At 44.5% G+C, this 25173-nt stretch overlaps 3 protein-coding genes across 3 annotated transcripts; all 3 read left to right on the top strand.

Moving 5' to 3' along the window:
• Window positions 1-11667: 11667 nt before the first annotated feature.
• Window positions 11668-14328, top strand: LOC103981605 (monoterpene synthase 8, chloroplastic). The gene is made up of 7 exons (XM_065180836.1): window positions 11668-11964; window positions 12038-12308; window positions 12546-12921; window positions 13018-13236; window positions 13323-13461; window positions 13547-13792; window positions 13891-14328. Exons 1-7 carry the CDS (start codon window positions 11764-11766, stop codon window positions 14182-14184), a joined length of 1746 nt encoding a protein of 581 aa, XP_065036908.1. The 5' UTR covers window positions 11668-11763; the 3' UTR covers window positions 14185-14328.
• Window positions 14329-20106: 5778 nt separating this feature from the next.
• Window positions 20107-21099, top strand: LOC135672037 (monoterpene synthase 7, chloroplastic-like). The gene is made up of 2 exons (XM_065180492.1): window positions 20107-20314; window positions 20561-21099. Exons 1-2 carry the CDS (start codon window positions 20107-20109, stop codon window positions 21097-21099), a joined length of 747 nt encoding a protein of 248 aa, XP_065036564.1.
• Window positions 21100-21213: 114 nt separating this feature from the next.
• Window positions 21214-22157, top strand: LOC135672036 (monoterpene synthase 8, chloroplastic-like). Its single transcript, XM_065180491.1, has 4 exons — window positions 21214-21251; window positions 21341-21451; window positions 21547-21766; window positions 21864-22157. Exons 1-4 carry the CDS (start codon window positions 21214-21216, stop codon window positions 22155-22157), a joined length of 663 nt encoding a protein of 220 aa, XP_065036563.1.
• Window positions 22158-25173: the final 3016 nt, after the last annotated feature.

Genomic DNA, 25173 nt, shown 5'->3' with positions numbered 1-25173 from the left:
CGACAGCAACCCGTGCAGTTGGACCGGTGTTTATTGCGTCGGTGGTAAAGTTGTGATGTTGTGAGTTCGCTGCCCGTTTGTGCTGCGTTTCTCTTGATAATTTCGTCTGCGGTTCTGTTCTTCGCGACTAAATATAGGCTGTTCGTGGACATGATATACTGCTAGAGGAGAAAACTTTGTGTAATGTGTAATGGGTTGTTAAAACGTATTCATGTATGCAGCCTATCGGTTTGGGATTGGCATATAAATTTTCCTAGTAACTACTATAATATTTAAATAATTTCATTTTGATTACCCTGTTCTGTCTAATTTGAATTTGGTGTTTTGAATCAACAACTTCATATTCTTAAACCTTCAACAAAATTTTGTAGCTTTGCTGTGATATCTGACTCTTTTTCGAACAGTAACTTCTCCAATGTCTTGCATCCTTTACTTACATGCTAATATGAACATGTTTTTTCTTTCTGCCAACTTTATGACTGAATTCAATTGTTTGTTTTGATTAATCTAATATTAGCTGCCAAACTTCAGCCTAGAGAACCTTCGGTTGAATTGGCTAAGAAGGGTCAACACAGTTAAAATATCCTTTCCTAGTTCATGCCGCTTCAGTTAGATCTAGGCAATAGGTATTCGCATAGTAAATTAAGGCTTTCAGTGTTGGAAAAAAGTCCAGAGATAGGAGTCATCATGAGAAAATAAAAACTTAATAAGCAGCCAAAATCAAGAAAACTTGGGTGGGGCAGATCATGGAAACCTTGCTAAGAAAGCTAATTAATTTGTAATGCTGCAAAAGTCGTCTTGCCCCCATGAAAGTCAGCGGCCATGTCGAACCGAGGAGCAACCAACCTTTGCACGCTAGTATAAAAATCCTTGTCTGATGCTCGGCTTAAGGGGAACAAGACAGGAAGGAAAACAAAAGCATACTCGACTGACTTGCTCGTCGGAGGGGCCAAAGTCGAGAAAGACTCGACAAAGGTCATTTTTGCAGGGAGGCGATCACTCTCGAGCGGCGAGCGTCTCCACCTGGGAATCACCATCCGGTACGCAAAGCAGGGTACTCCGTCAGCCTAGATCCCTACCAACACCAACTTGCCACGTCGCGAAGAAAAGCTACCAACTACCCTGAGAACGGAAGGACGCGACCCACCACAAACAACACTCAAGTCGATAGACCATGGAGCGCTATGTTGCATCTACTCACGAGGGCTCGATCGACCCTGCCGTCCGACTCACGCCCAAGACGCTCAAGAGGTGCAGCCACCTCATCATCCCATTTCACTCCACCAGAAGTCCCCGACATCGACCCGTAGCCTTAACCATGTTGACTTATGGTACTTTTGTTCACTAATAATGGTGTAATTCTAGTTTGTCTATATCATAGCTTTGGAACTAGAAAAACTTTCTTTACGAAACATTAAAGACAAAAAAAAACCCTAAATATGGTTTATTTTATGCTACTAATTGAGATTAGATTTTTAATTTCTCTCAAACTTTATTATTGACGGCCATCTGAAAAGGCTGACTTATTGGATCAGCGGACTATAATCACGTGGCATGGTCTAATTAAGTTACAGAATTGCTCATAGAATGACTCTGACTGCCTAAAAAGATGATTTTGCCCTCAATATTTTGAAAAATTCCTGCCATAACCTAGCCGCTCCTCCGCCTATGCCAGGCCTGGCCGCACCTCTACCTCACCGATGGCCCCACTCCGCCTCGTGCATGGTCACCCCAACTGCCCCCCGATCCTCACCGTCGTCATTAGTCAGGAGGGCGAGTCGCCCCTACTTCCTTGCTCGTGGCTAACGGCGACGAGGGGGCATGAGGAGGGGGTGTGAGACCACATCGGCGAGGAGGCTACATGGCCCCTATCGGACCCCCCGACCCTCACTGTTGTCGTTGGCCATGGAGGTGCCGCACAGTGCCGCATACTCCCATGCTCGTGCGAGGGCGGCCGGGACCACTTTGTAGCTGGTCCTTCGGGGTGCGATAGGGGCCCACCTTTGGACTCCTTTGTCAGTGCATCAGAAGCCTCAGGACTCCTTCAGTAAACGCGATCCACCTTTGGACTCTGCCGTCAGTGCGTCATCATGCAATTTCGTTCAATAAACGCGTTGGTTGTCACTCCATCACGCTAATTCGTCTAAGCTCGGTGCCAAATGACTGCTGCACGCTGTCCCACACTGGCTCTGCATATTGTTGTGGGTGGAAACAAAGTTTACAAAGATGTTGCCAAACGCGTTCAGAGTGAACGAACCACTGGATCACGTATCATTATTGTTAATGAATAAATTTGTCGTGACGGGTGAGTCAGAACGGCCTAGTTCACGGGTCGATGTCGGAAGTCTTCTATCGATTAAGCTAGATGCCGAGGTCGATAGAGCCCTCGCGACGAGGTGTTGATCAGCGTTCCTCGGTGTGCCGATCCAGGCATCGTGTATGCCGAGCTGCGTCTCTCCTTCTCCGGGGTGGTTGGTAGCTCGTCTTCATGTGGTGGCCACGCCCTCGGGAAGGAGTGCTGGTTGACATTGGTCGGGATCTGGACCGATTGGCTTCTCTCCTTCGTACACTGGATGGTGATTCCCGGGTGGTTGGCAGCTCATCTTCGTGAGGTGGCCACGTTTTCCTGCAAAAATGGCTCTCGTCGGGAGCCCCTCCAACGAGCAAGTCAGTCGAGTGATCAATTGATTTTACCATCTTTTTTCCCCCCCGGCCAGATGCTAACAAGAGGTCTTTATATTACTGTGCGGGGGTCTGTCATATGCAGATTGGTGTGGTGGACGTGCCGAGCAGTGCCTTAGTATGAATTCTGACTTGGCGTGTCTTGAGGTTCCCAAGGCGTGACATGCCGAGCAGTGCCTTAGTACGGATTTTGAATTAGTATATCTTGGGGGTCAAAATATGCCATATCACTTGCCCCCCCAAACACCCTCCCCCCCCTCCAAGGCGTGCCGTGGGGTCCTTAAAGAGTTGGGCGACATGCCTGGATTGGAGTGAGGCTAATCACTCACGAGGGGAAGTTATACTAAATCATCAGGGTGGCACCCCGTGCTTTCGACAAGATTGACTCTGCTGATTGGGAGGCAGTGGCCTAATGAGGCAAAACCGATGTGTCAAAACTGACGTGGCAAAACCGACGAGGTGACACCGACATGTCGAAACTGACGAGGCGAAAACAACGTGTCGAAACCGACGTGGCGAAACCAACAAGGCGAAATTGACGTGTCGTAGGCCAGATAATGGGTTTGGCATGGCTCGGAGTTATGACTGCTGAGTTTGCAAGTCGGAGAGCGAACCGAAGTGGCTCGATTTAGAGACTTAACAGGCAGCAAGTCAAGGTTCGATGTGGAGCGACTTGGATTAACAGACTAGGCCGGTGATTTGGGCACTGGATCGATCAAGATGTGACTCGGTCATAAGATTGGTTGCGAGGTGTGGCTCTGGTGTTGGATTGGCCGAGATGTGTGGTTCGGGCGTTTGGACTGGCCGAGATGCTGCTTGGGTGTTGGATCGGCCGAGATGCGTGGCTCGGGTGTTGGATGGTCGATGTGCAAGGCTCAGACGTTGGATTTGGCCGAGATGCGACTAGCGTTGGATTGACCGAAATGTGACTCGGGCGTTGGATTGGCCGAGATGCGTGGCTCGGACACTGGATTGGGCCTGTGGGCTGAGTGACCGAGCTCAGGCTCGGGTTTCGGTGCCAGTGGGTTGCAAGTCGGGAGCGATCTGGAGCGACCCGGGCAGGAAATGAACCTGGGGATCGAGTGACTAAACTCGGCTCCGAATCGAACCTGGGGACTAAGTGAGTAAGCTTGGCTCCGAATTGAACATGGGGATCGAGTGAATAAGCTCAGCTCCGAATTGAACTTGGGGATTCTGCCTTCGGTGCGTCATCACGCTACTTCGTTAAATAAACGAGTTGGTTGTCATTCCATCACGCTACTTCGTCTAAGCTCGGTGCCAAATGACTGCCGCACGCTGTCCCACACTGGCTCTGCATAATGTTGTGGGTGGAAACAAAGTTTGCAAAAACGCTGCCAAACTCGCTCAGAGTGGACGAACTACTGCATCACGTATCATTATGATTCTGTGATGACTGCAAAATCTAGTCACCGATAGCACATGATCATGATGAGGAGGCGTAACTCTCTCTCTCTCTCTCTCTCTCTCTCTCTCTCTCCAACTATTTCTTATATCTCCGTGCGTGTAGTTGTAGCATCATGACATCTTTATCGTGGAAAGATAAGAACGAGGGCAAGGTGCCACCCAGACCCATCACCGACCTGAAAAGCTGCTATCGACGCATTACCAACCTACACATTTATTTAGCGAACCAGATGACGCTGACGGTACTGCTAGCCAGGAAGCCCCCATCAGCTCACTTAATTCATAGTGTTTTTCAGGTAGAAGACAAGTTGGCCAACATTTGTATCCGAATTGCGTTTGATGCAACAACCATGTTACAGTGGACGATGATGCATGATGGTAGAGGTTGATCCGAACCCGAAGTTGTGACCCAGTCTCAGTCTTTGCTCCCAGTGGGATATATGTATTATGTTCACACCGATTACATACCTTCGGGTTTAATGCTCCTTATCACGGGATTAGGTTTAATGTCACCCAGCATCATGCACGTAGAGATCAATGGACCACGCCGCCTGATTCTTAGGACAAAGGTCCATCGAGTGAACCTCCTGGTTTAGGTCAGGAAAGAGTTCACACAGTTTCTCCTCTCTGCATCGGTTGTTTTTGTGCAGGACGAGCTTGAAAGAGGCGATGTGCCCAAATCTATCCAGTGTTACATGCATGAGAGCGGTTTATCGGAGTACGCGGCTCTTTACCATATCAGGCGATTGATTAGAGATCGAAGTTTCACTTCCCGTTTTGGGGAAAACATAAAAATGATGATCATTAATGTCCCTCGAATGGCCCAATGCATGTACCAATACGGAGATGGACATGGGAAACCCAATCAAGTGATTGAGGATCGCATCAGGTCTTTGATGGTTGAACCTAAACTTTTGTAACAATGGAATTAAGGATAATATCGTGAAGCTATAAGTCTCCTCGTGATTTGTCCACGCCTTTGATTGAGTTTCTTTAGATGTGATCGTTCTTTTTATTCTGTAAAAGGTATTGATGGTGTAATTCTAGTTTGTCTATATCATCATTTTGGAACTAGAAAAACTTTCTTTACGAAACATTAAAGACAAAAAAACCATAAATATGGTTTATTTTATGCTACTAATTGAGATTAGATTTTTAATTTCTCTCAAACTTTATTATTGACGGCCATCTGAAAAGGCTGACTTAATGGATCAGCTGACTATAATCATGTGGCATGGTCTAATTAAGAAAAAAATAATATATTATTGGGTAAATTCTTTGAAAAAGCTTGTAAGTTACAGAATTGCTCATAGAACGGCTCTAACTGCCTAAAAAGATGATTTTGCCCTCGATATTTTGAAAATTCCTGCCATAACCTAGCCGCCCCTCCGCCTGTGCCAGGCCTGGCCGCACCTCTACCTCACCGGCGGCCCCACTCCGCCTCGTGCATGGTCGCCCCAACTGCTCTCCGACCCTCACCATCGTCATTAGTCAGGAGGGCGAGTAGCCCCTACTTCCTTGCCCGTGGCTAACGACCACGAGGGGGCACAAGGAGGGGGTGTGAGACCACATCGGCGAGGAGGCTACATGGCCCCTATCGGACCCCCCACCCTCGCTGTTGTCGTTGGCCATGGAGGTGCCGCACAGTGCCGCCTACTCCCATGCTCGCGCGAGGGCGGCCGGGACCGCTTTGTAGCTGGTCCTTCGGGGTGCGACGGGGGCCCACCTTTGGACTCCTCCGTCAGTGCATCAGAAGCCTCAGGACTCCTTCAGTAAATGCATTCCACCATTAGACTCTGCCGTCAGTGCGTCATCACGCTACTTCGTTCAATAAACGCGTTGGTAGTCACTCCATCACGCTACTTCGTCTAAGCTCAGTGCCAAATGACTGCTGCACGTTGTCCCACACTGGCTCTGCATATTATTGTGGGTGGAAACAAAGTCTGCAAAGACGTTGCCAAACACGCTGACAGTGGACGAACCACTGGATCACGTATCATTATTGTTAGTGAACAAATGTGTAATTGTTCGTGAGTCAGTACTTGTTGGTGAGTCAGTACGGACCTGATCCATGAATTGATATCGAAAGTCTTTTGTCGGTTGAGCTGGATGTCGAGATTGATCGGGCCCTCGTGACGGAGTGTTGATCAGCATTTCTTGGAATGCCGAGCTGCATCTCTCCTTCTCCGGGGTGGTTGGTAACTCGTCTTCGTGAGGTGGCCGTGCCCTTGGGAAGGAGTGCTGGTTGGCATTGGTCGGGATCTGAACCAATTAGTTGCTCTCTTTCGTGCACTGGATGGCGATTCCCGGGTGGTTGGCAGCTCGTCTTCTTGAGGTGGCCGTGTTTTCCTGCAAAAATGGCCCCCGTCGGATGATTCCCGATGAGGCCTCTCCAACGAGCAAGTTAGTCGAGTGATCAATTAATTTTACTACCTTTTTTCCTCCCATAGTCAAATGTCAGCCAGATGTCTTTATATTACTGTACGTGGGTCGATCATACACAGGTTGACGTGGTGGACGTGCCGAGCAGTGCCTTAGTACGGATTCTGACTTGGCGTGTCTTAGGGTTCCCGAGGCGTGACGTGCTAAGCAATTCCTTAGTACGGAATTTGACTTGGCTTGTCTTGGGGGCCAAAATATGTCGTTTCACTCCCCCCCCCCCACCCCCTCCAAAGCGTGTCGTGGGTTTCTTAAAGGGTCGGGCAGCATGCCTGGGTCAGAGTGAGGCTGATCGCTCACGAGGGGAAGTTGGATTAACTCGTTGCGGGACGATTTAGAGGGGCAACGCCCCATGCTTTGGGCAGGATTGACTTTGCTGATCAGGAGGAAGGGGCCTGATGAGGCAAAACCGACGAGTTAAAACCGACGAGGCGACATCGACGTGTCGAAACTGGCATGGCAAAACCGACAGGGTGAAAATGACGTGTCGAAACTGACGTGGTAAAACTGACGAGGCGAAACCGACGTATCGTAGGTCATATAATGGGTTTGGCACAGCTCGGAGTTTCGACTACCGAGTTTGCCAGTCGACTAGCGAACCGGGGTGGCTCAGTTTAGAGACTTGACGGGCAGCAAGTTGGGGGTCGATGTGGAGCGACTTGGATTAACGGACTAGGTCGGTGATTCGGGCGCTGGATCGACCGAGATGTGACTTGGGCATAAGATTGGCCGCGAGGTGTGGCTCGGGCATTGGATCGATCGAGATGTGTGGTTCGGGCGTTTGGACTGGCCGAGATGCTACTCGAGTGTTAGATCGGCCGAGATGCATGGTTCGGGCGTTGGATGGCTGATTTGCGTGGCTCGGACGTTGGATTTGGCCGAGAAGCGACTTGGGCGTTGGATTGATCGAGATGCGACTCGGGCATTGGATTGGCCGAGATGCATGGCTCGGACGCTGGATTGGGCCTGTGGGCCAAGTGATCGAGCTCGGGCTCCAATTTTAGTGCCGACAGATTGCAAGTCGGGAGCGATCTAGAGCGACTTGGGCAGGAAATGAACATGGGGACCGAATGAGTAAGCTCAGCTCTGAATCGAACCTGGGGACCGAGTCAGTAAGCTCAGCTCTGAATAGAACCTGGGGACCGAGTAAGCTCGACTCTGAATTGAACCTGGGGACCGAGTGAGTAAGCTCAGCTCCGAAACGAACCTAAGGAGCGAGTGAGTAAGCTCAGCTCCGAATTGAACCTGAGGACCGAGTGAATAAGCTCGTCTCCGAATTGAACCTGGGGACCAAGTGAATAAGCTCGGCTTTGAATCGAACCTAGGGACCAAGTGATTAAGCTCGGCTCCGAATTGAACCTGGGGACCAAGTGAATAAGCTCGGCTCCGAATCGAACTTGGGGATCGAGTGAGTAAGCTCAGCTCTGAATTGAACCTGGGGACCAAGTGAATAAGCTCAGCTCCGAATCAAACCTTGGGATCGAGTGAGTAAGCTCGGCTCCGAATCAAACTTGGGGACTGAGTGAGTAAGCTCGGCTCCGAATCGAAAGTTGGGAGCGAACTGAAGCGACCCGGGCAGGAACTGGGCCGACGAGACGCAGATCAGGAACTGATCTAGAGCGGCTTGGGCAAGAGCTGGGCCGGCGAGCCGCAGGTCGAGAACCGTTCTAGAGTGACTCGGGCAAAAGTTGGGCCGGCGAGCCATAGGTCAGGAATCAATCTGGAGCGGCTTGGGCAAGAGATGGTCCGGCGAGCCGCAGGTCGGGAACCGATCTGTAGCGACTCGGGTGAGAATTAGGCTGGCGAGCCGTAGGTCGAGAGCCGATTTGGAGCGACTCGGGCAAAAGCTTGGCCGGCGAGCTATAGGTCGGGAGCCGATCTGGAGCGACTTGGGCAAAAGCTGGGCCGATGAGCTGTAGGTCGAGAGCCGATCTGGAGCGACTCGAGCCAAAGATGGGCCGGTGAGGCACAGGTCGGGAATCGATCTGGAGCGGCTCGAGCAAGAGTTGGGTTGGCGAGCTGTAGGTCGAGAACCGATCTGGCGAGCCTGTGGGCCTCTTATCGCGAGTGGCTTTTTGGCATGAGATTTTGGATGACGAGGCATCTTTCGATGGGTCCCTTGGGGCATGGAGTTGCTTCTCGGGGTTCCTTGAGATAGCGCCCGAGGTGACCTTTTCGGATCAAGTCCTCTAGCGGGGATGCATTGGGGCTACTGAAGTCGTTCCCCAGGATTGTTCCGTCCTTGGCCTCTTGCTATCCATGCGCTTTCTCGCTACTAGAGCTTCGGCGGTGATGTACTGGTTGGCATGCTGGAGCATCTCGAGGATGGTTACTAGAGGCTTCTTGATCAGTGACCAGAAGAACCTTGAAGGCTTCAAGCCTATCAGAAATGCCTGCATTATTAGAGAGGGGTGAGCATCCGAAAATCCCCGGATCTCGGTGGCAAAACATGCCACGAACTAAGAGAGCAACTCGTCCTCATGTTGAGATAACGCTAGCAGGGTGGCGATGGAAGGCTTGGGTCGAACGCTAGTGAGGAAGTTTTGCTCAAACTCTCTTGCGAGCTAGTCGAAGGATGAGACTGAGGACTGCCGCAGCCGGTTAAACGACTCTCGTGCCAGCCCCCTGAAGGTGGTCGGGAATGCCTAACACATCAGTTCATCGGAGGTGCCATAGAGGGCCATCTGAGCCCGAAACATGGCGACATGCTCCCGGGGTCAGAGCCACCGTCGTACGTCTCCAATGCGGGTAGCCTGAAGTCGAGTGGTACAGGCTTATCCTATATTTCCTAAGTGAAAGGGAATCCGCCCGAGTCGCCTTCGTTCGACACGCACTATGATTTCTGGAACTCGCGTTGGAACTCGTCCAAGCGTTGGTTGAACCGAGATAGCTGGATCCTGAATGAGTCCTCCACCGAGTCGGACGATATGGTGTCGGGCTCGGAGCGGGGCGATGTGATTCGGCAGGGTGCGGGTATGCTCTGCTCGGGCGTACCTCTGAGGTCTATCGTTTGGTCTCGGGCTCCTCCCGTCCCGACCTGTTCCTTGCTCGGCCTTTGCCGGGTCGGGTCAATCGAGGGAGCTGCTAGCTGCACGATCTGGGGAATGAGTGGGACGAGCATCTGCATCATCCCTGCGATCGCTTGTACTTGCTTAGTCAGGCTGAGGCACGCCTCGGGCAACACAGCCGAGGGCCCGTAGTAAGTCCGGGAGGTGGTAACCTCGGGTCGTTGAATGGGCCAGTAGCGATCTGGCGTCGAGGTCGAGATCCCCCCATCTCGAAGGACGGGGAGGGGCTGATCTTGGGGCTCGACCAAAGGGTGGTTGGTCGATGGTTCTCTCCTAGGGAGAACTTCTACCAGTTGTTCCTGCGACATCGGGCCCTCCTTCTAGCGCCAAAATGTTAATGAACAAATATGTCGTGGCTGGTGAGTCAGCACGGCCTGGTCCACAGGTCGATGTCGGGAGTCTTCTATCGGCTGAGCTGGATGCTGAGGTCGATTGGGCTCTCGAGACGGGGTGTTGATCAGCATTCCTTTGTGTGCCAATCCGGGCGCTGTGTATGTCGAGCTGCATCTCTCCTTCTCTGGGGTGGTTGATAGCTTGTCTTCGTAAGGTGGCCGCGCCCTCGAAAAGAAGTGCTGGTTGGCGTTGGTTGGGATCCAGACTAATTGGCTACTCTCCTTCGTGCACTGGATGGCAATTCCTGGGTGGTTGACAGCTCATCTTCGTGAGGTGGCCTCGTTTTCCTACAAAAATAGCCCCCGTCGCGTGATTCCCGACAAGGCCCCTCCAACGAGCAAGTCAGTCGAGTGATCAATTGATTTTGTCACCTTTTTTCTCCCCTGGCCAAATGCCGACTATAGGTCTTTATATTACTGTACGTGGGTCGGTTGTACGCGGGTTGACGTAGTGGACATGCCGAGCAGTGCCTTAATACAGATTTTGACTTAGCGTATCTCGAGGTTCCCGAGGCATGACATGCCGAACAGTACCTTAGTACGGATTCTGACTTGACGTGTCTTGAGATTTTCGAGACGTGACGTATTCAGTAATATCTTAGTACGGATTTTAACTTGATGTAACTGCCAAAATATACCATATCAGATTATGTGATAACTGCAAAATCTAGTCATCTATAGCACATGATCATAATGATGAGGCGTAACTCTCTCTCTCCAATTATTTCTTACATCTCCGTGCGTGTCCGCCGGGAAAGAGGCGGGAAGTAGTTGCAGCATCATTAACATATTTATCGTAGAAAGATAAGAACGAGAGCAAGGTGTCGCCCTGACCCATCACCAACCTGTAAGGCTGGTATCGACGCATGACCTACCTACACATTATTTAGCGACCCAGATGACGCTGACGGTACTGCTAGCCAGGAAACACCATCCTTATCACGGAATAAGGTTTAATGTCACCTGGCATCAAGATATTTATATTTAGACTGCCACATTGGATGTCCACATTGTGTTAGGAAACAAAAGCTTTCAAGATGCAAATTATAACTGTGAATTGGTACGCTATTAGCGTGGCATAAATGTTCTCCTATGCACTAATAAAATGGGTCATTTTTGTATTTATTTGTCTTCTTTTCTTTTTTGGACCCAACGGATTCGGTCAAATTGGACCCCAAACAATATAAATTAAATTTAATTGTAAAATATAAATTCAGTTGTATCTAACTGAACCAAATTGTTGTCACTTATTAATCCGAATGTGAGAGTTGCGGCTGAATTGTTGACACGGGCCAAGTTGATCAAATCAACTCCACGATTGAACTACTTTGAGTGACATTACTTTGAGATTAGAACAAGTTAATTTGGACAAGGAAAGAAGGGTTTCTTGATGTATTTACTAACTTATACAACTCAATTGTTTTCACGACACATATATTCGAAGGGATACAAATCATGACTTTATATAATCCAAGAAAAACTCTTTAACACAATTTAATTTCGAAATCTAAATTAAATTCTTTTTATCGTTTTAATACCATATTCTAATTTAATTTATACACGTATCATATCATAAACGTGGTGCGGAAGTGAACAAGTTGAACACGCTGACAGCAAATATACATTTGCATGGAACACGAGGATGTGGAACTTGTTTGGATATAAATGAAGCCGTCCGTAATAAACCCATCGCAACACTGCCATTACAAAGCCCATAAGATTCTCCGTCTTCTGCTCAGTGTTGTCCACCGAGCCGAATGGCTTTCTGCGCTTCTGCTCCGTCCTTCTGCAGTCTCATCGGTGCCCATCGGTGGACGTCGCCGTCCAAGGCTTCACCACGTCCATGCTTCCGACCACATATCCGGTGTGCTGCGCAGACGACTCCTCGGCGATCGGCTAATTACCAGCCAAGTTCGTGGAGTGACGAATACATCCAATCGCTAGGAAATGACACCAAGGTCGGCATGCATGCAATCGGTAAACTTGAGTTTTATCTATAGTTCGCACTGGTTACTGACTAGCTTTCATTAGGTGGAGGAGGATAAAGCAACAAGGATGGGAAAACTGACAGAGGACGTGAAACAACTGATCTACATGAAGAAGGGAATTGAGGACCAGCTTCAACTGATCGATCACCTGCAGCAGCTTGGGGTGGCGTATCACTTTAAGGAGGATATTAAGGATGCTTTATGGACAATATACCGTTCCATGGAAGAGGTGAACATGTTGCTGAAGGATAATCTTCATGCCACGGCTCTTATGTTCAGGCTTCTCAGAGAACATGGGTTTGCTGTTTCTGAAGGTGAGCTGTATATCCTGCTTTACTCCTTTATTGGCGACTGATACAGCATTGTCGCTGATGTACCTCATATATTGCTAGAACAATTACTTCCATAAAACTGAGACAACTAGAAATATGTCCAATTAGTCATAAATTATGCCACGTTAATAGCCTAACATACTAATGGAATTTTGTGTTTATTCTGTTCTATCATGGTGTCACAATCTAACTTGCACAAATTATGTGGATGGACTGAAGGTGTATTCTACCGATTTATGGATGAGGAGGGAAACTTGAAAGCCAGCCTTCGCCACCAGACTGAAGGATTGGTGAGCTTGTACGAGGCTTCCCATCTTGCAAAGGAAGGAGAGCACGTGCTGGAAGAAGCTACGAACTTCACAAGTAAACAGCTCAAGAGCCTCATGGAGGGATCACTTGAGCCTCATCTCAGGGAGCACGTAGCCCATGCCTTGGAGCTTCCATTGAACTGGAGGATGCCGAGGTTACAGACCAGGTGGTTCATAGAAGCATCCCAATGGGAAGCGAAGATGAACCCTGTCCTGCTTGAATTGGCTAAGTTGGACTTCAACAGGGTTCAGATCATAAATCAGAGGGAACTCAGAGAAGTGTCGAGGTATTTTAAGTTTGCTTTACTTGAATCATGTCTTGTGCATTCTGCCCTCGTTTATGAACTAGCAAACTTCAGCACAAACTTATGGCTATCGATCAGATGGTGGAGCAATCTTGGGCTCGCGCAAAGGCTTCCATTTTCCAGGGACAGGTTGATGGAGAACTATTTCTGGACAGTTGGCTGGGCTTTTGAGCCACAGTTTGCAAGATTCAGGGAGGCGCAGACACAGGCAATCTGCCTGACAACAATAATAGATGATGTGTATGATGTTTACGGCACGATGGATGAGCTCGAACTTTTCACGGATGCCGTCGATAGGTAAAGAACTCCTCCACGTGATGCATGGAGATGTTATTTCAACAATCTTTGATTCGTGATAACATCTACTCGGATGGGTGCTGCAGATGGGATGTTAATGCAATGGACAAATTTCCAGAGTACATGAAGATATGTTTTCTAGCCCTCTTCAACACTACAAATGTCACGGCGTACAATGTTATGAAAGAGAAGGGCCTGGATATAATTCCACACCTTAAAAAAGCAGTAACATATCGATCCCATCCCCCCTCTTTTGTGTATCGTCAATCATGCAGTTCCACTTTATAAACAGTGCTACCCTTGGATTCAGTGGGCAGATCTATGCAAAGCATACATGGTGGAAGCAAGGTGGTACCACCAAGGCTACACACCCAATCTTGAAGAGTACTTGGGGAACGCACTAGTATCGATATCGGGTCCCCTAATACTGACTCTTGCTTATTGCACCAGTGACGATTTAACTCAGGAGGCCTTGGATGATTTCCAAAGCTGCCCTGAGATTGCAAGATGGGCATCCATGGTTTTTCGACTTTGTGATGATTTGGGTACTTCCACGGTATGAGAATTGCTCCATACTTAATCATTGGTTCATGGAATGAACGTAATAAATAGTTCACACAGTTTCTCCTCTCTGCATCGGTCGTTTTTGTGCAGGACGAGCTTGAAAGAGGCGATGTACCCAAATCTATCCAGTGCTACATGCATGAGACCGGTGTATCGGAGGACGCGGCTCGTGGGTATATCAGGGGATTAATCAAGGGGAATTGGAGAGCAATAAACGGAAATCGAAGTTTCACTTCGCCTTTTGAGGAAAACCTGAAAATGATGGCCATCAATATTGCTCGAATGGCCCAATGCATATACCAATATGGAGATGGATATGGGAAACCCGATGGAGTGATCGAGGATCGCATAAGGTCTTTGTTGATTGAACCTATACTTATGTAACAATGTAATTAAGGATAATATCGTGGGGCTATAAGTCTCCTAGTGATTTGTCCAAGTCTTTGATCAAGTTTCTTTAGGTGTGATCACTCTTTTTATTCTGTACAAGGTATTGATGGTGTAATTTTCATTTGTTCGTTGTGATAATTGATCTGTATCATCGTTTTAAAAGTAGAAAACTTTCTTTATTAAACATTAAAGGAAAAAAAGCCTATAGTATTATTTTATTTTATGCTACTCATTGAGATGGATTTTTTAATTTTTCTCAATTTTATCGTTGACGGACACATTAAAAAGGCTGATTTAATGGATCAACTGTCTAACATAGCCTAATTAAGAATAAAACTATATATTATTTAATAAATTCTTAAAAAAATTATATAAGTTTTATAATTTCTCATAGAGCACCTCTAAGTACATGAAAAGATGATTTTACTCTCACCATTTAAAAAATTTTTATCATAGTCCTAGCCATCGACTCTCATCGTCATTAGCGAGGGTGACAAGGGTCATTCTATCGTTGGTCCAAGGGGGTATGGTGGTGGCCGATACACCTCCATTGTTGGATGGGTCCAATAGATGGGGACGACAATATAGCTAGGGGAGAGGCAAAAGAAAATGATCGACTTTTCTAACATAGTCAATTTATTTAACATATGTAAATTTAGAAACAATAAATAAACACAGAACATGAATGCTTATCGTTTTGTTGAGCATAAACTTTTACATTTTAATGACATATTTAACATGTGATGGTTCGATATTCGCATATAACAATAATCATGACATATATTACATTTTTAAATAATTATAAAGTCATACCCCTTGTGACTAATTTACCTCCAAAAAATAATTCTCTAGATCACTTCTCTCACGATTCACTCAATATCTCCTTCAAGAAGTAGAGAGACCGAGAGAATTAATCGCTCAATCAGCTAAACTCTCTAATAATATGCAAGTCTAGCTCTTTGAGATGAACTAGAGGACAGAGGATATTAAACATGAGATAAGGCAAAGCATCCTGAACTTAATTCTTACTTCAGGTCTGCCTTCATTAGCATTATAAAGGAACCAATTCCAATAGGTTTTAGAATGAACCCTTGAGCTTTATAAGGGAAGCTCTTATCCTACGGAACTTATAGCTGCTTTTACCTCGAACACTAAGTTGTGCCTCCAACACATTAGCCTAATTCCAATTGTGGGTCAGAGCCTAGACCACCTAATGAACCTCTGAAAGTGGCTCGTCCCTTCTTTGACTTCAAGTGACTACCTTGGTCCATTGGGTCGATAGGGACCTATTAGTCATTTACTTCTAGCATTTATTAAGAGATCCATTTATGCATAAGAGATATGTTAGTACACACTATACGCTCAATAAGAGAAGTGAAAGAGACAATTTCAAATATTGACCTTGAGGGGAGGCGCTGATTCTAGCCTCTATGAGCTAGGCTTTGCTAAACCCCTTCACTAAAAAAAGAAATTTGGAAATCGATACTAAAGGCAAGACAGGATCAAAGAATCATCCAAGCTATAGTCAAATGAAGAGCTAATGCATATGAGGAAGACATTCAGAGTTGTTTTAGACTTGAAAGTTTGAATAATTTAAGTAATTTAAAATATTAAAGGTTTGAGTGCCCGAAAACGTGAAGGTTATGAGAATTATAGAAGACGTGAAGAGTGCGAGTGAGTTTTTGGGTTATTTATAGTGCTTGGAGCCTAATTGCCTTGTATGCCCATAAGCTATTATAGTGAAATATAAAATGACTTGTGAAATATAAAATGCCAGTTAGTAGTACGTCATGTCGTATGCAATAAATATAGATGTTCATGTTTAGACTGCCACATGAAATGTCCACTTTGTGGTGGGAAACAAAAGCTTTGGACATGCACGATATAACTTTGTGAAGTGGGACACTACTAACGTGGCATAAACGTTCCCCATTCACTAACGGGATGGGTCGTTTTTGCATTTATTTATTTGACTTCTTTTCTTTTTTCGACCCAACGGATTCCATCAAATTGGTCCCCAAATAACCTATTTTGTTATATTCAATTGTAGAAGCAACATCATGTTCTTAGTCATTTTCACATAGTGATTAAAGTCTTGTTCTTATCATGAATATATAATATGTTATTTCAATATCATATCCTTTTTCAATCAATAGATCTAAGCTTAAAATATTATTTTTTTATATCAAAAACATAATAAACATATAAATACATACTTTCTTTTCATTACTAAGCTCAAGAAAAATATTACCTTTGTCTCTTACCGATCTTTGTGATCAATTATCAAATATGCCACGTTGTCCATCTGACATGAGATTAAATCGAGATAAAATAATAGTAACTCAAGTTTTGTTCACATCCAAACTTACCCTCCCAAACGTTTCAGAGCGCACAAGCACACACTATTATCATAATTATTAATTTGAAAAAATGAAGTACAATAGCAAAGGCTTCACATATTGGTGATCATACAAGTGGCCTCTCCTTATCATTTTCTGAATGCGAGATTATAATAGATTGAAGTACAATAGCGTAAGCTTCATATGTTGGTGATCATACTGGTGGACGTTCTTATCTGTTATCCTTTACTATTGTCAGATGTGATCCTTCACCAAATGATTCTTGTAACATTTTCTGATGTCATGTATAGTGTGATGTAGGTTATAGGATGAAGAGATCCACTCATCTGTGTAACTAGTGTTTCAGTTCCTTGTAGATGGACTTGAGTAGTAAACGTACAGCAAATCGGAACGCTAATGGATCGAGGCCATGGGCTTGACCTAATGGTGTCGAATTTAATCAAATCAACTCCTTGAATTAACTATTTTTTAAAGTGGCTTCTTTCACTATGATGCCAGATATATTTTTGGACACTTGGAATTACATTTGGTGGCCGCTTACCATTCTGCTTGTGAATCTCGTTTTAGGGTGGTCGGAGGTAGGTCGAGAGGCACGAGAACCTCGTTACTGAATCCTGTTTTCACCGCCTCTGGCACTATAAATCCAACGCCAACACCGCCATTACAAAGCCCATCAGATTCTCTATCTTCTACTGAGTGTGGTTCACCGAGCCAAATGGCTTTCTGCGCTTCTGCTCCTTCCTTCTGCTGCAGATTGATCGGTGCCCATCGGCGGACTGCCCCCTCCAAGCCTTCACCCCGTCGATGCCTCCTACTACCAACCCGGTGTAATGCACAGATTCCTTCTGTTAGAGCTAGCCCCAGGAAATTTACCAAAGGATAATTTTGGCAAGACAACAAAGACAATAAAGTGGAAAGAATAAAGCGACAAGAACAAACAAAACACCAGAACACCAGATATACGTGGTTCGATCAAATGACTTTGACCTACATCCACGGAAGAAAGAGGAGCAAATTACTATTATAAAAGAGGGACACTTACAAATGCCTTAGGAAATGTTCCTAGGCCATAAAACACCTTCAGCTTCCTAAACAAGAAGACTTCAAACCATAAGCAGGTTTTCTTGTGGTGTCTATGGTACTTCTCGTGGTGTGTCTAACTTCAAAGCTCAGGCCCTTATTTATAGTTCCAAGACGAGACAACAAGTCTGATTTTCCCGATGTGGGACTATGGGACTTGCCAAACTAACAAATCTCCACCTTGGCATGTCCCAACAAAACTTGCTCCACCTTCTTCACATAAGCCCCAACGGGCAATCACCAACAATGAACACCAACCAAGTCCAAGCACTGCTTGAACTTGTAAACCGGAAGAGGCTTCGTAAACATATCAGCTGGATTGTCCTTCGTATGAATTTTCTGAACAAGGACTTTTCCTTCAGCAATCAACCACTTAGCGGAATTATCACAAGAAACTGCATCTGAATAGGAAGTAGGCTCACCAACTTCACTTGTTTCTTCTGCAACAGACAAAGCATATGCAACCAAATTTGCATACCTTTGTGGTGGTCGAATATTTCTCATATGACGCATATGCCATAATTTGGTGATGTCAGAATCAGACAATGATGATGACGAAACTGCAACTGAACCTGTGACAGTAGTTCCCTGCAGAATATACAAGCTACCAGACCTACAAGCTTTCATAACAATAAGAGCACTTCTAGAAACTTTCATAACTCCACCTTCAGCTGTGTATTTACACCCAAGGGCCTCTAGGGTGCCTAAAGAGATGAGATTCTTTTTCAAATCAGGAACATGTCTAACATTAGTGAGCGTCCTCACAATACCATCATGCATTTTAATTCGGATTGTTCCTCTACCAACAACATCACATGCGGCATTATTGCCCATCAAAACAATTCCACCATTACAAGATTCATATGTGGAAAACAAATCCCTATTGGGACACATGTGATAAGAACAACCTGAATCTAAAATCCATTCATTTTTAGACTTTGTCCTGTCATCAGTAGCAAAGAAAATATTTCCAAAATTCTCATCAGATGCTACACTAGCTTCAGCGGATTCAATAGTTTTCTCAACAAATTTTTTCTTTTGCTTTAATTTATTTTTCAATTTAAAGCAATCAGATTTAATGTGCCCCATTTTATGACAATATCTACATTCCAAATTTCTATGTCTGGATTTAGATCTAGATTTAGATCTACTACTGTCAAATTCTCTTTTATTCATTTTATCCCTGACAACCAGACCCTCAGCCTGATTTCCTCTATTTTCCCCAGTGATATCTCTGTCTATTTGCTCCTTAGATTTTAGTGCAGATTTAATTTCCTGATACAAAACTGTTTCTTTTCCATAAATCAAAGTATCACGGAAATGCTTAAAAGATTGGGGAAGAGAACACAAGAGCAACAAAGCCTTATCCTCATCATCAATTTTTGCATCTATATTCTCCAAATCCATAACCAAAGAATCAAACTTATCAAGATGCGAGAGTATAGATGTACCTTCAACCATCCGAAGCATATACAGACTCTGCTTCAAGTAAAGACGATTCTCCACTGTCCTCTTCATGTACAAGGCTTTAAGTTTGTCCCACATGCTCTTAGCTGTAGTCTCCGTAGCTACCTCCCGTAAAACCTCGTCAGAGAGGTTTAGAATGATGCTGGATCGGGCCTTCTTATCCATACCCGCAAGATCTTCCTTTGACGTACCATATGGAATGTTCTCAGCACCCTGAAGTGCCAAATCAACTCCGTCTTGAACCAGAATGGCCTCCATCTTGAGTTGCCACATGCCGAAGTTGACATTTCTGTCGAATTTCTCAACAACGATCTTTGATATTGTCATTGTTGCCAAAAGATCCCAGAACCAGGCTCTGATACCAGTTGTTAGAGCTAGCCCCAGGAAATTTACCAAAGGATAATTTTGGCAAGACAACAAAGACAATAAAGCGGAAAGAATAAAGCGACAAGAACAAACAAAACACCAGAACACCAGATATACGTGGTTCGATCAAATGACTTTGACCTACATCCACGGAAGAAAGAGGAGCAAATTACTATTATAAAAGAGGGACACTTACAAATGCCTTAGGAAATATTCCTAGGCCATAAAACACCTTCAGCTTCCTAAACAAGAAGACTTCAAACCATAAGCAGGTTTTCTTGTGATGCCTGCTGTACTTCTTGTGGTGTCTGTGGTACTTCTCGTGGTGTGTCTAACATCAAAGCTCAGGCCCTTATTTATAGTTCTAAGACGAGACAACAAGTCTGATTTTCCCGATGTGGGACTATGGGACTTGCCAAACTAACACCTTCTCCTCGGCGATCGGCTAATTACCAGCCAAGCTCGTTGAGTGACGAATACATCCAATCGCTAAGAAATGACACCAAGGTCGGTCTGCATGCAATCTGTAAGCTTGTGTTTCATCTATAGTTCGCACAGGTTACTGACTAGCTTTCATTAGGTGCAGGAGGATAACGCAAGAAGGACGGGAAAACTGACGGAGGACGTGAAACAACTGATCTACATGAAGAAGGGAATTGACGAGCAGCTTCAACTGATCGATCACCTGCAGCAGCTTGGGCTGTCGTATCACTTTAAGGAGGATATTAAGGATGCTTTATGGACAATATACCGTTCCATGGAAGAGGTGAACACGTTGCTGAAGGATAATCTTCATGCCACGGCTCTTATGTTCAGGCTTCTCAGAGAACATGGGTTTGCTGTTTCTGAAGGTGATTAAGCTATATATCCATCCTGCTTTACTCCTTTCTTGGCGACTGATACAACATTGTCGCTGATGTACCTCATATATTGCTAGAACAATTACTTTCATAAAACTGAGACAACTAGAAATATGTCCAATTAGTCATACAATTATGCCACGTTAATAGCCTAACATACTATTGGAATTTTGTGTTTATTCTGCTCTACCATGGTGTCACAATCTGACATGCACAAATTATGTGGATGTTCTGAAGGTGTCTTCAACCGATTTATAGTTGAGAAGGGCAACTTGAAAGCCAGCCTTCGCCACCAGACTGAAGGATTGGTGAGCTTGTACGAGGCTTCCCATCTTGCACAGGAAGGAGAGCACATGCTGGAAGAAGCTATAAACTTTACGACTAAACAGCTCAAGAGCCTCACGGAGGGATCACTTGAGCCTCATCTCAGGGAGCACGTAGCCCATGCCTTGGAGCTTCCATTGAACTGGAGGATGCCGAGGTTGCAGACCAGGTGGTTCATAGAAGCATCCCAAAGGGAAGCGAAGATGAACCCTGTCCTGCTTGAATTGGCTAAGTTGGACTTCAACAGGGTTCAGAGCATACATCAGAGGGAACTCAGAGAAGTGTCGAGGTATTTTGAGCTTGCTTTACTTGAATCATGTCATGTACATTCTGCCCTCGTGCATGAATCAGCAAACTTCAGCACAAACTTCTGGCTGTCGATCAGATGGTGGAGCAATCTTGGCCTGGCGCAGAGGCTTCCATTTTCGAGGGACAAGTTGATGGAGAACTAATTCTGGGCGGTTGGCTGGGCTTTTGAGCCACAGTTTGCAAGATGCAGGGAGGCGCAGACAAAGGCAAACTGCCTGATAACAACAATAGATGATGTGTATGATGTTTACGGCACCATGGATGAGCTCGAGCTTTTCACGGATGCCGTCGATAGGTGATGAAGAACTCCACCTCATGAATGCAATAGATGTAATTTCAACGATCGCTGATTCCTGATAACATCTACTCTGATGCATGTTGCAGATGGGACGTTAATGCAACGGGCAAACTTCCAGAGTACATGAAGATATGTTTTATAGCCCTCTTCAACACTACAAATGATACCGCATACAATGTTATGAAAGAGAAGGGTCTGTACATAATTCCACACCTGAAAAAAGCAGTAACATATCGATCCCATCCTCCCTCTTTTGTGTATCATCGATCATTCAGTTCCACTTTCTAAACAGTGCAACCCTTGGATTCAGTGGGCAGATGTATGCAAGGCACACATGGTGGAAGCAAGGTGGTGGTAGCACCAGGGCTACACACCCATCGTCTTGCATTCTTGCTTATTGCACCAGTGACGATGTAAGTCAAGAGACCTTGGAAGACTTCCACAGCTGTCCTGAGATTGCAAGACGGTCATCCATGATCCTTCGACTTTGTGATGATTTGGGTACTTCCAAGGTATTTGAAATGCACCATAATTATCATTCGTTCATGGAATCATGGCAATAAAGAGTTCACACAGTTTCTCCTCTCTGCATCGGTTGTTTTTGTGCAGGTCGAGCTTGAAAGAGGCGATGTGTCCAAATCTATCCAGTGCTGCATGCATGAGAGCAGTTTATCGGAGTATGCGGCTCGTGAGTATATCGGGCGATTGATTAGGAAAAATTGGAGAGCAATAAACGGAGATCAAAGTTTCACTTCTCGATTTGAGGAAAACCTGAAAATGATGTTCATCAATATCCCTCGAATGGCCCAATGCATGTACCAATACGGAGATGGACATGGGAAATCCGATCGAGTAATTGAGGATCGCATCAGGTCTTTGTTGATTGAACCTATACTTCTGTAACATTGTAATTAAGGATAATATCGTGAGTCTTTGATTAAGTTTCTTTAGGTGTGATCACCCTTTTTATTCTGTAAAAGGTATTGTTGGTGTAATTCTAGTTTGTTGGTTGTGAAAATTGATCTTATCATCGCTTTAAAAGTAGAAAATCTTTCTTTATGAAACATTAAAGGAAAAAAAGCCTATAGTATATTTTATTTTCTGCTACTCATTGAGATTGGATTTTTAATTTTCCTCAATTTTATTATTGACGGGCACCTTAAAAAGGCTGATTTAATGGATCAAGTATCTACAATCTCCTGTCATAGCCTAATTAAGAATAAAACTATATATTATTTGGTGAATTCTCAGAAAAAGTATATAAGTTTCATAATTTCTTACAGAGCACCTCTAAGCATATGAAAAGATGATTTTACTCTCATCGTTCTAAAAATTTCTGGCATAGCCCTAGCCCTTGACTCTCATCATCATTAGTGAGGGTGGCAAGGGTCACTCTATCGTTGGTCTAACAGGATGTGGTGGCAGCTACTATACCTCAGTCATTGGGTGGGTCCAATAGAGGGGGACGACAATTCAACTAGAGGATGATGGTCGACTTAGATAAATAGTATGGTCATTTTAAAAAAAAATGATACTCTAGGGGAAATTTTCAAACTTGGGGTGTTATTTTGAAATTCTGAAACTTATGGGTTTTTTTTTTCAAAAATTCACCCTATATTATTTTAAGAACCATGGGTACTAACAAATGCTAATTTAGAAATAATAAATAAACACAAAAACCCTTATGATTTTGTTGAGTATAAACTTCTGCACTTTAATGACATTTTTAACATGTGATTGTTCGATCTACGCATATAACAATAATCATAACATATGTTACATTCTTAAATAATTATAAAGTTGTGTCCCCTTACAGCTGATATGTCTCCAGAAAATAATTATCTAGATCACCCCCCTCATGATCCACTCAATATCTCTCTCAACAAGTAGAGAGACCGAGAGAATCAATTGCTCAATCAGTCAAACTCTCGCTTAGCCAAACTCTCTCCCAAGGTGCAAGTCTAACTCTTTGAGATAGACTAGAGGTTAGAGGATATAAAAAAAGAGATAAGGCAGAGAAAGTATTCTGAAGTTGATTCTTACTTTAAGTCTCCCTTTATTAGCATTATAGAGGAACCAATGCCAATAGGTTTTAGAATGCCAACCCTTGAGCTTTACAAGGGAAGCTCTGATCCTATAGAGCTTATAGAAGCTTTTACGTCTCACACCAAGTTGTGCCTCGAACTCATCAGCCTAATTCCAATTGTGGGTCAAAGCCCAGGCCACCTGGTGAATCTCCAAAGGTGACTCATCCCTTCTTTAGCTTCAAGTGACTACCTTGGTCCATTGGGTTGATAGGGACCTATTAGCCATCTATTACTTGCATCAGCATTGGGGGGGGGGGATCGAAAGGCTCAACAAAGAAGAAAACATTTGTTAGAAGATCCATTTATGCATAGGAGATATGTTAGTACACACTACACACTCAACAAGAGAAGCGGGAGAGACAATTTCAGATATTGACCCCGAGGGGAGGGGCTAATTCTAGCCTCTATGAGCTAGGCCTCGCTCAACCCCTTCACTAAAGGATGAAGTTTTGGAAATCGATACCGAAGGCAATGACGGGATCGAAGAATCATCCGAGCTATAGTCAGATGAAGGGGTTAATCTATATGAGGAAGACATTCAAAATTGTTTTAGGCTTGAAAGTCCGAATGATTCAAGTACTTTAAAATACTAAAGGTTTGAGTGTACGAAGGCCTGAAGGTTCTGAGAATGATAGAAGGCGTGAAGAGTGCAAATGAGTTTGGAGGTTATTTATAGTGCTTGGGTGATCTTTTACCTAATTGTCTTGTTGTCGAATGCTTAGACTAACATGACATGCTATGTGGCTGATTGGATAAAAATAGAAATAAATTTTTATATACGAATAAATACAAACAGATCGTAACATATAACAGAATTAAATGAAAATCATAATCAAATAGGACATTAAGATTTACATGGAAAACCCTTCCAACGTGAAAGGTAAAAACTACGGGGCAAACCAGAGATAATTTACTACAAGAATAATAAATATACAAATCTCAGAATCTTTTGTCCAAAACCTAAGCAACGATCTCAAGAGAATAACTGGGACACAAGGATTATGTTACTATGTAATATCCAAAATCTTTCCAAGTAATCATAACAAGAATCTACTTTAGATATAATCTAACCTGAGATAAGAATACTGGATAATTGAGAATAGTCTCTCTATGTTATTCTTATCTTCTTCCCTTTCCTTCTCCTATTTTTCTGCTATTTTCTCTTTTTTTTAATCAAGTTACTACTATATTTTTCTGCCTCTGCTGCAGTTTCATGCGTTATTGCTGTAGTTTTTTCTCATAATTTTTCAGAATAACCGTACCCTTTTTATTAGATCTAGAGTTAGATTAAAAGGAAAATGAGCTATCGACTATTAAAGTCTACTATAAACTAAACTCGTGTGCTGTCAGCCTAATAGTAGCGCCCATCAAACAACTGAATAAATGCGCCCATCAAGGATCAAGGATCAAGGTGAATATGGCACACGTAGGTCCACGTAGCCAAGTCCCTTAGGAGGGGCAATGCCCGTTAAAGCCTAGATTCGATATGTGGAGATCGGCAGGGGCAAATGATGAAAGATAACAAACTCGACCAGGAGTCAAGTTCTTTGCACTGTAGGACTATTTGTTCTTATGATACAAGGGGGATTGAAATTGATGATCAATTATGGTATGCAGGTGAAAGAGATTGCAGCAACCGGAAAAGTGAATATCCACAGAATCTACATATGAATAAAAAAGTGAATATACTTCTCCAGAGCTGGTGGTTTGAGAAGGAGTCGAGTGTTGACATGTTAGAGATGCCGAATAGAGCTTTGGCAACCCAACAAGAATGGCCAAAAGAGTCATCGAAAGGCTTCAAACTGACTTGCAGAAGTTCTTAGATCTCGAAA

This window comes from Musa acuminata, chromosome BXJ1-4 (genome assembly GCF_036884655.1).
Source record: "Musa acuminata AAA Group cultivar baxijiao chromosome BXJ1-4, Cavendish_Baxijiao_AAA, whole genome shotgun sequence".
Taxonomy (NCBI): Eukaryota; Viridiplantae; Streptophyta; class Magnoliopsida; order Zingiberales; family Musaceae; genus Musa; species Musa acuminata.
This window is presented reverse-complemented; position numbering and strand designations above follow the sequence as displayed.

Coding starts and splice junctions, on each gene's coding strand:
- LOC103981605 (XM_065180836.1), top strand. CDS start 11,764: ATGGCTTTCTGCGCTTCTGCTCCGTCCTTCTGCAGTCTCATCGGTGCC. Junction 12,922..13,017: donor GAACTCAGAGAAGTGTCGAG/GTATTTTAAGTT, acceptor GCTATCGATCAG/ATGGTGGAGCAATCTTGGGC. Junction 13,462..13,546: donor TTCCACACCTTAAAAAAGCA/GTAACATATCGA, acceptor CCTTGGATTCAG/TGGGCAGATCTATGCAAAGC.
- LOC135672037 (XM_065180492.1), top strand. CDS start 20,107: ATGAAGAAGGGAATTGACGAGCAGCTTCAACTGATCGATCACCTGCAG. Junction 20,315..20,560: donor TGGGTTTGCTGTTTCTGAAG/GTGATTAAGCTA, acceptor GATGTTCTGAAG/GTGTCTTCAACCGATTTATA.
- LOC135672036 (XM_065180491.1), top strand. CDS start 21,214: ATGGATGAGCTCGAGCTTTTCACGGATGCCGTCGATAG. Junction 21,252..21,340: donor TTCACGGATGCCGTCGATAG/GTGATGAAGAAC, acceptor TGCATGTTGCAG/ATGGGACGTTAATGCAACGG. Junction 21,452..21,546: donor GTTATGAAAGAGAAGGGTCT/GTACATAATTCC, acceptor CTTTCTAAACAG/TGCAACCCTTGGATTCAGTG.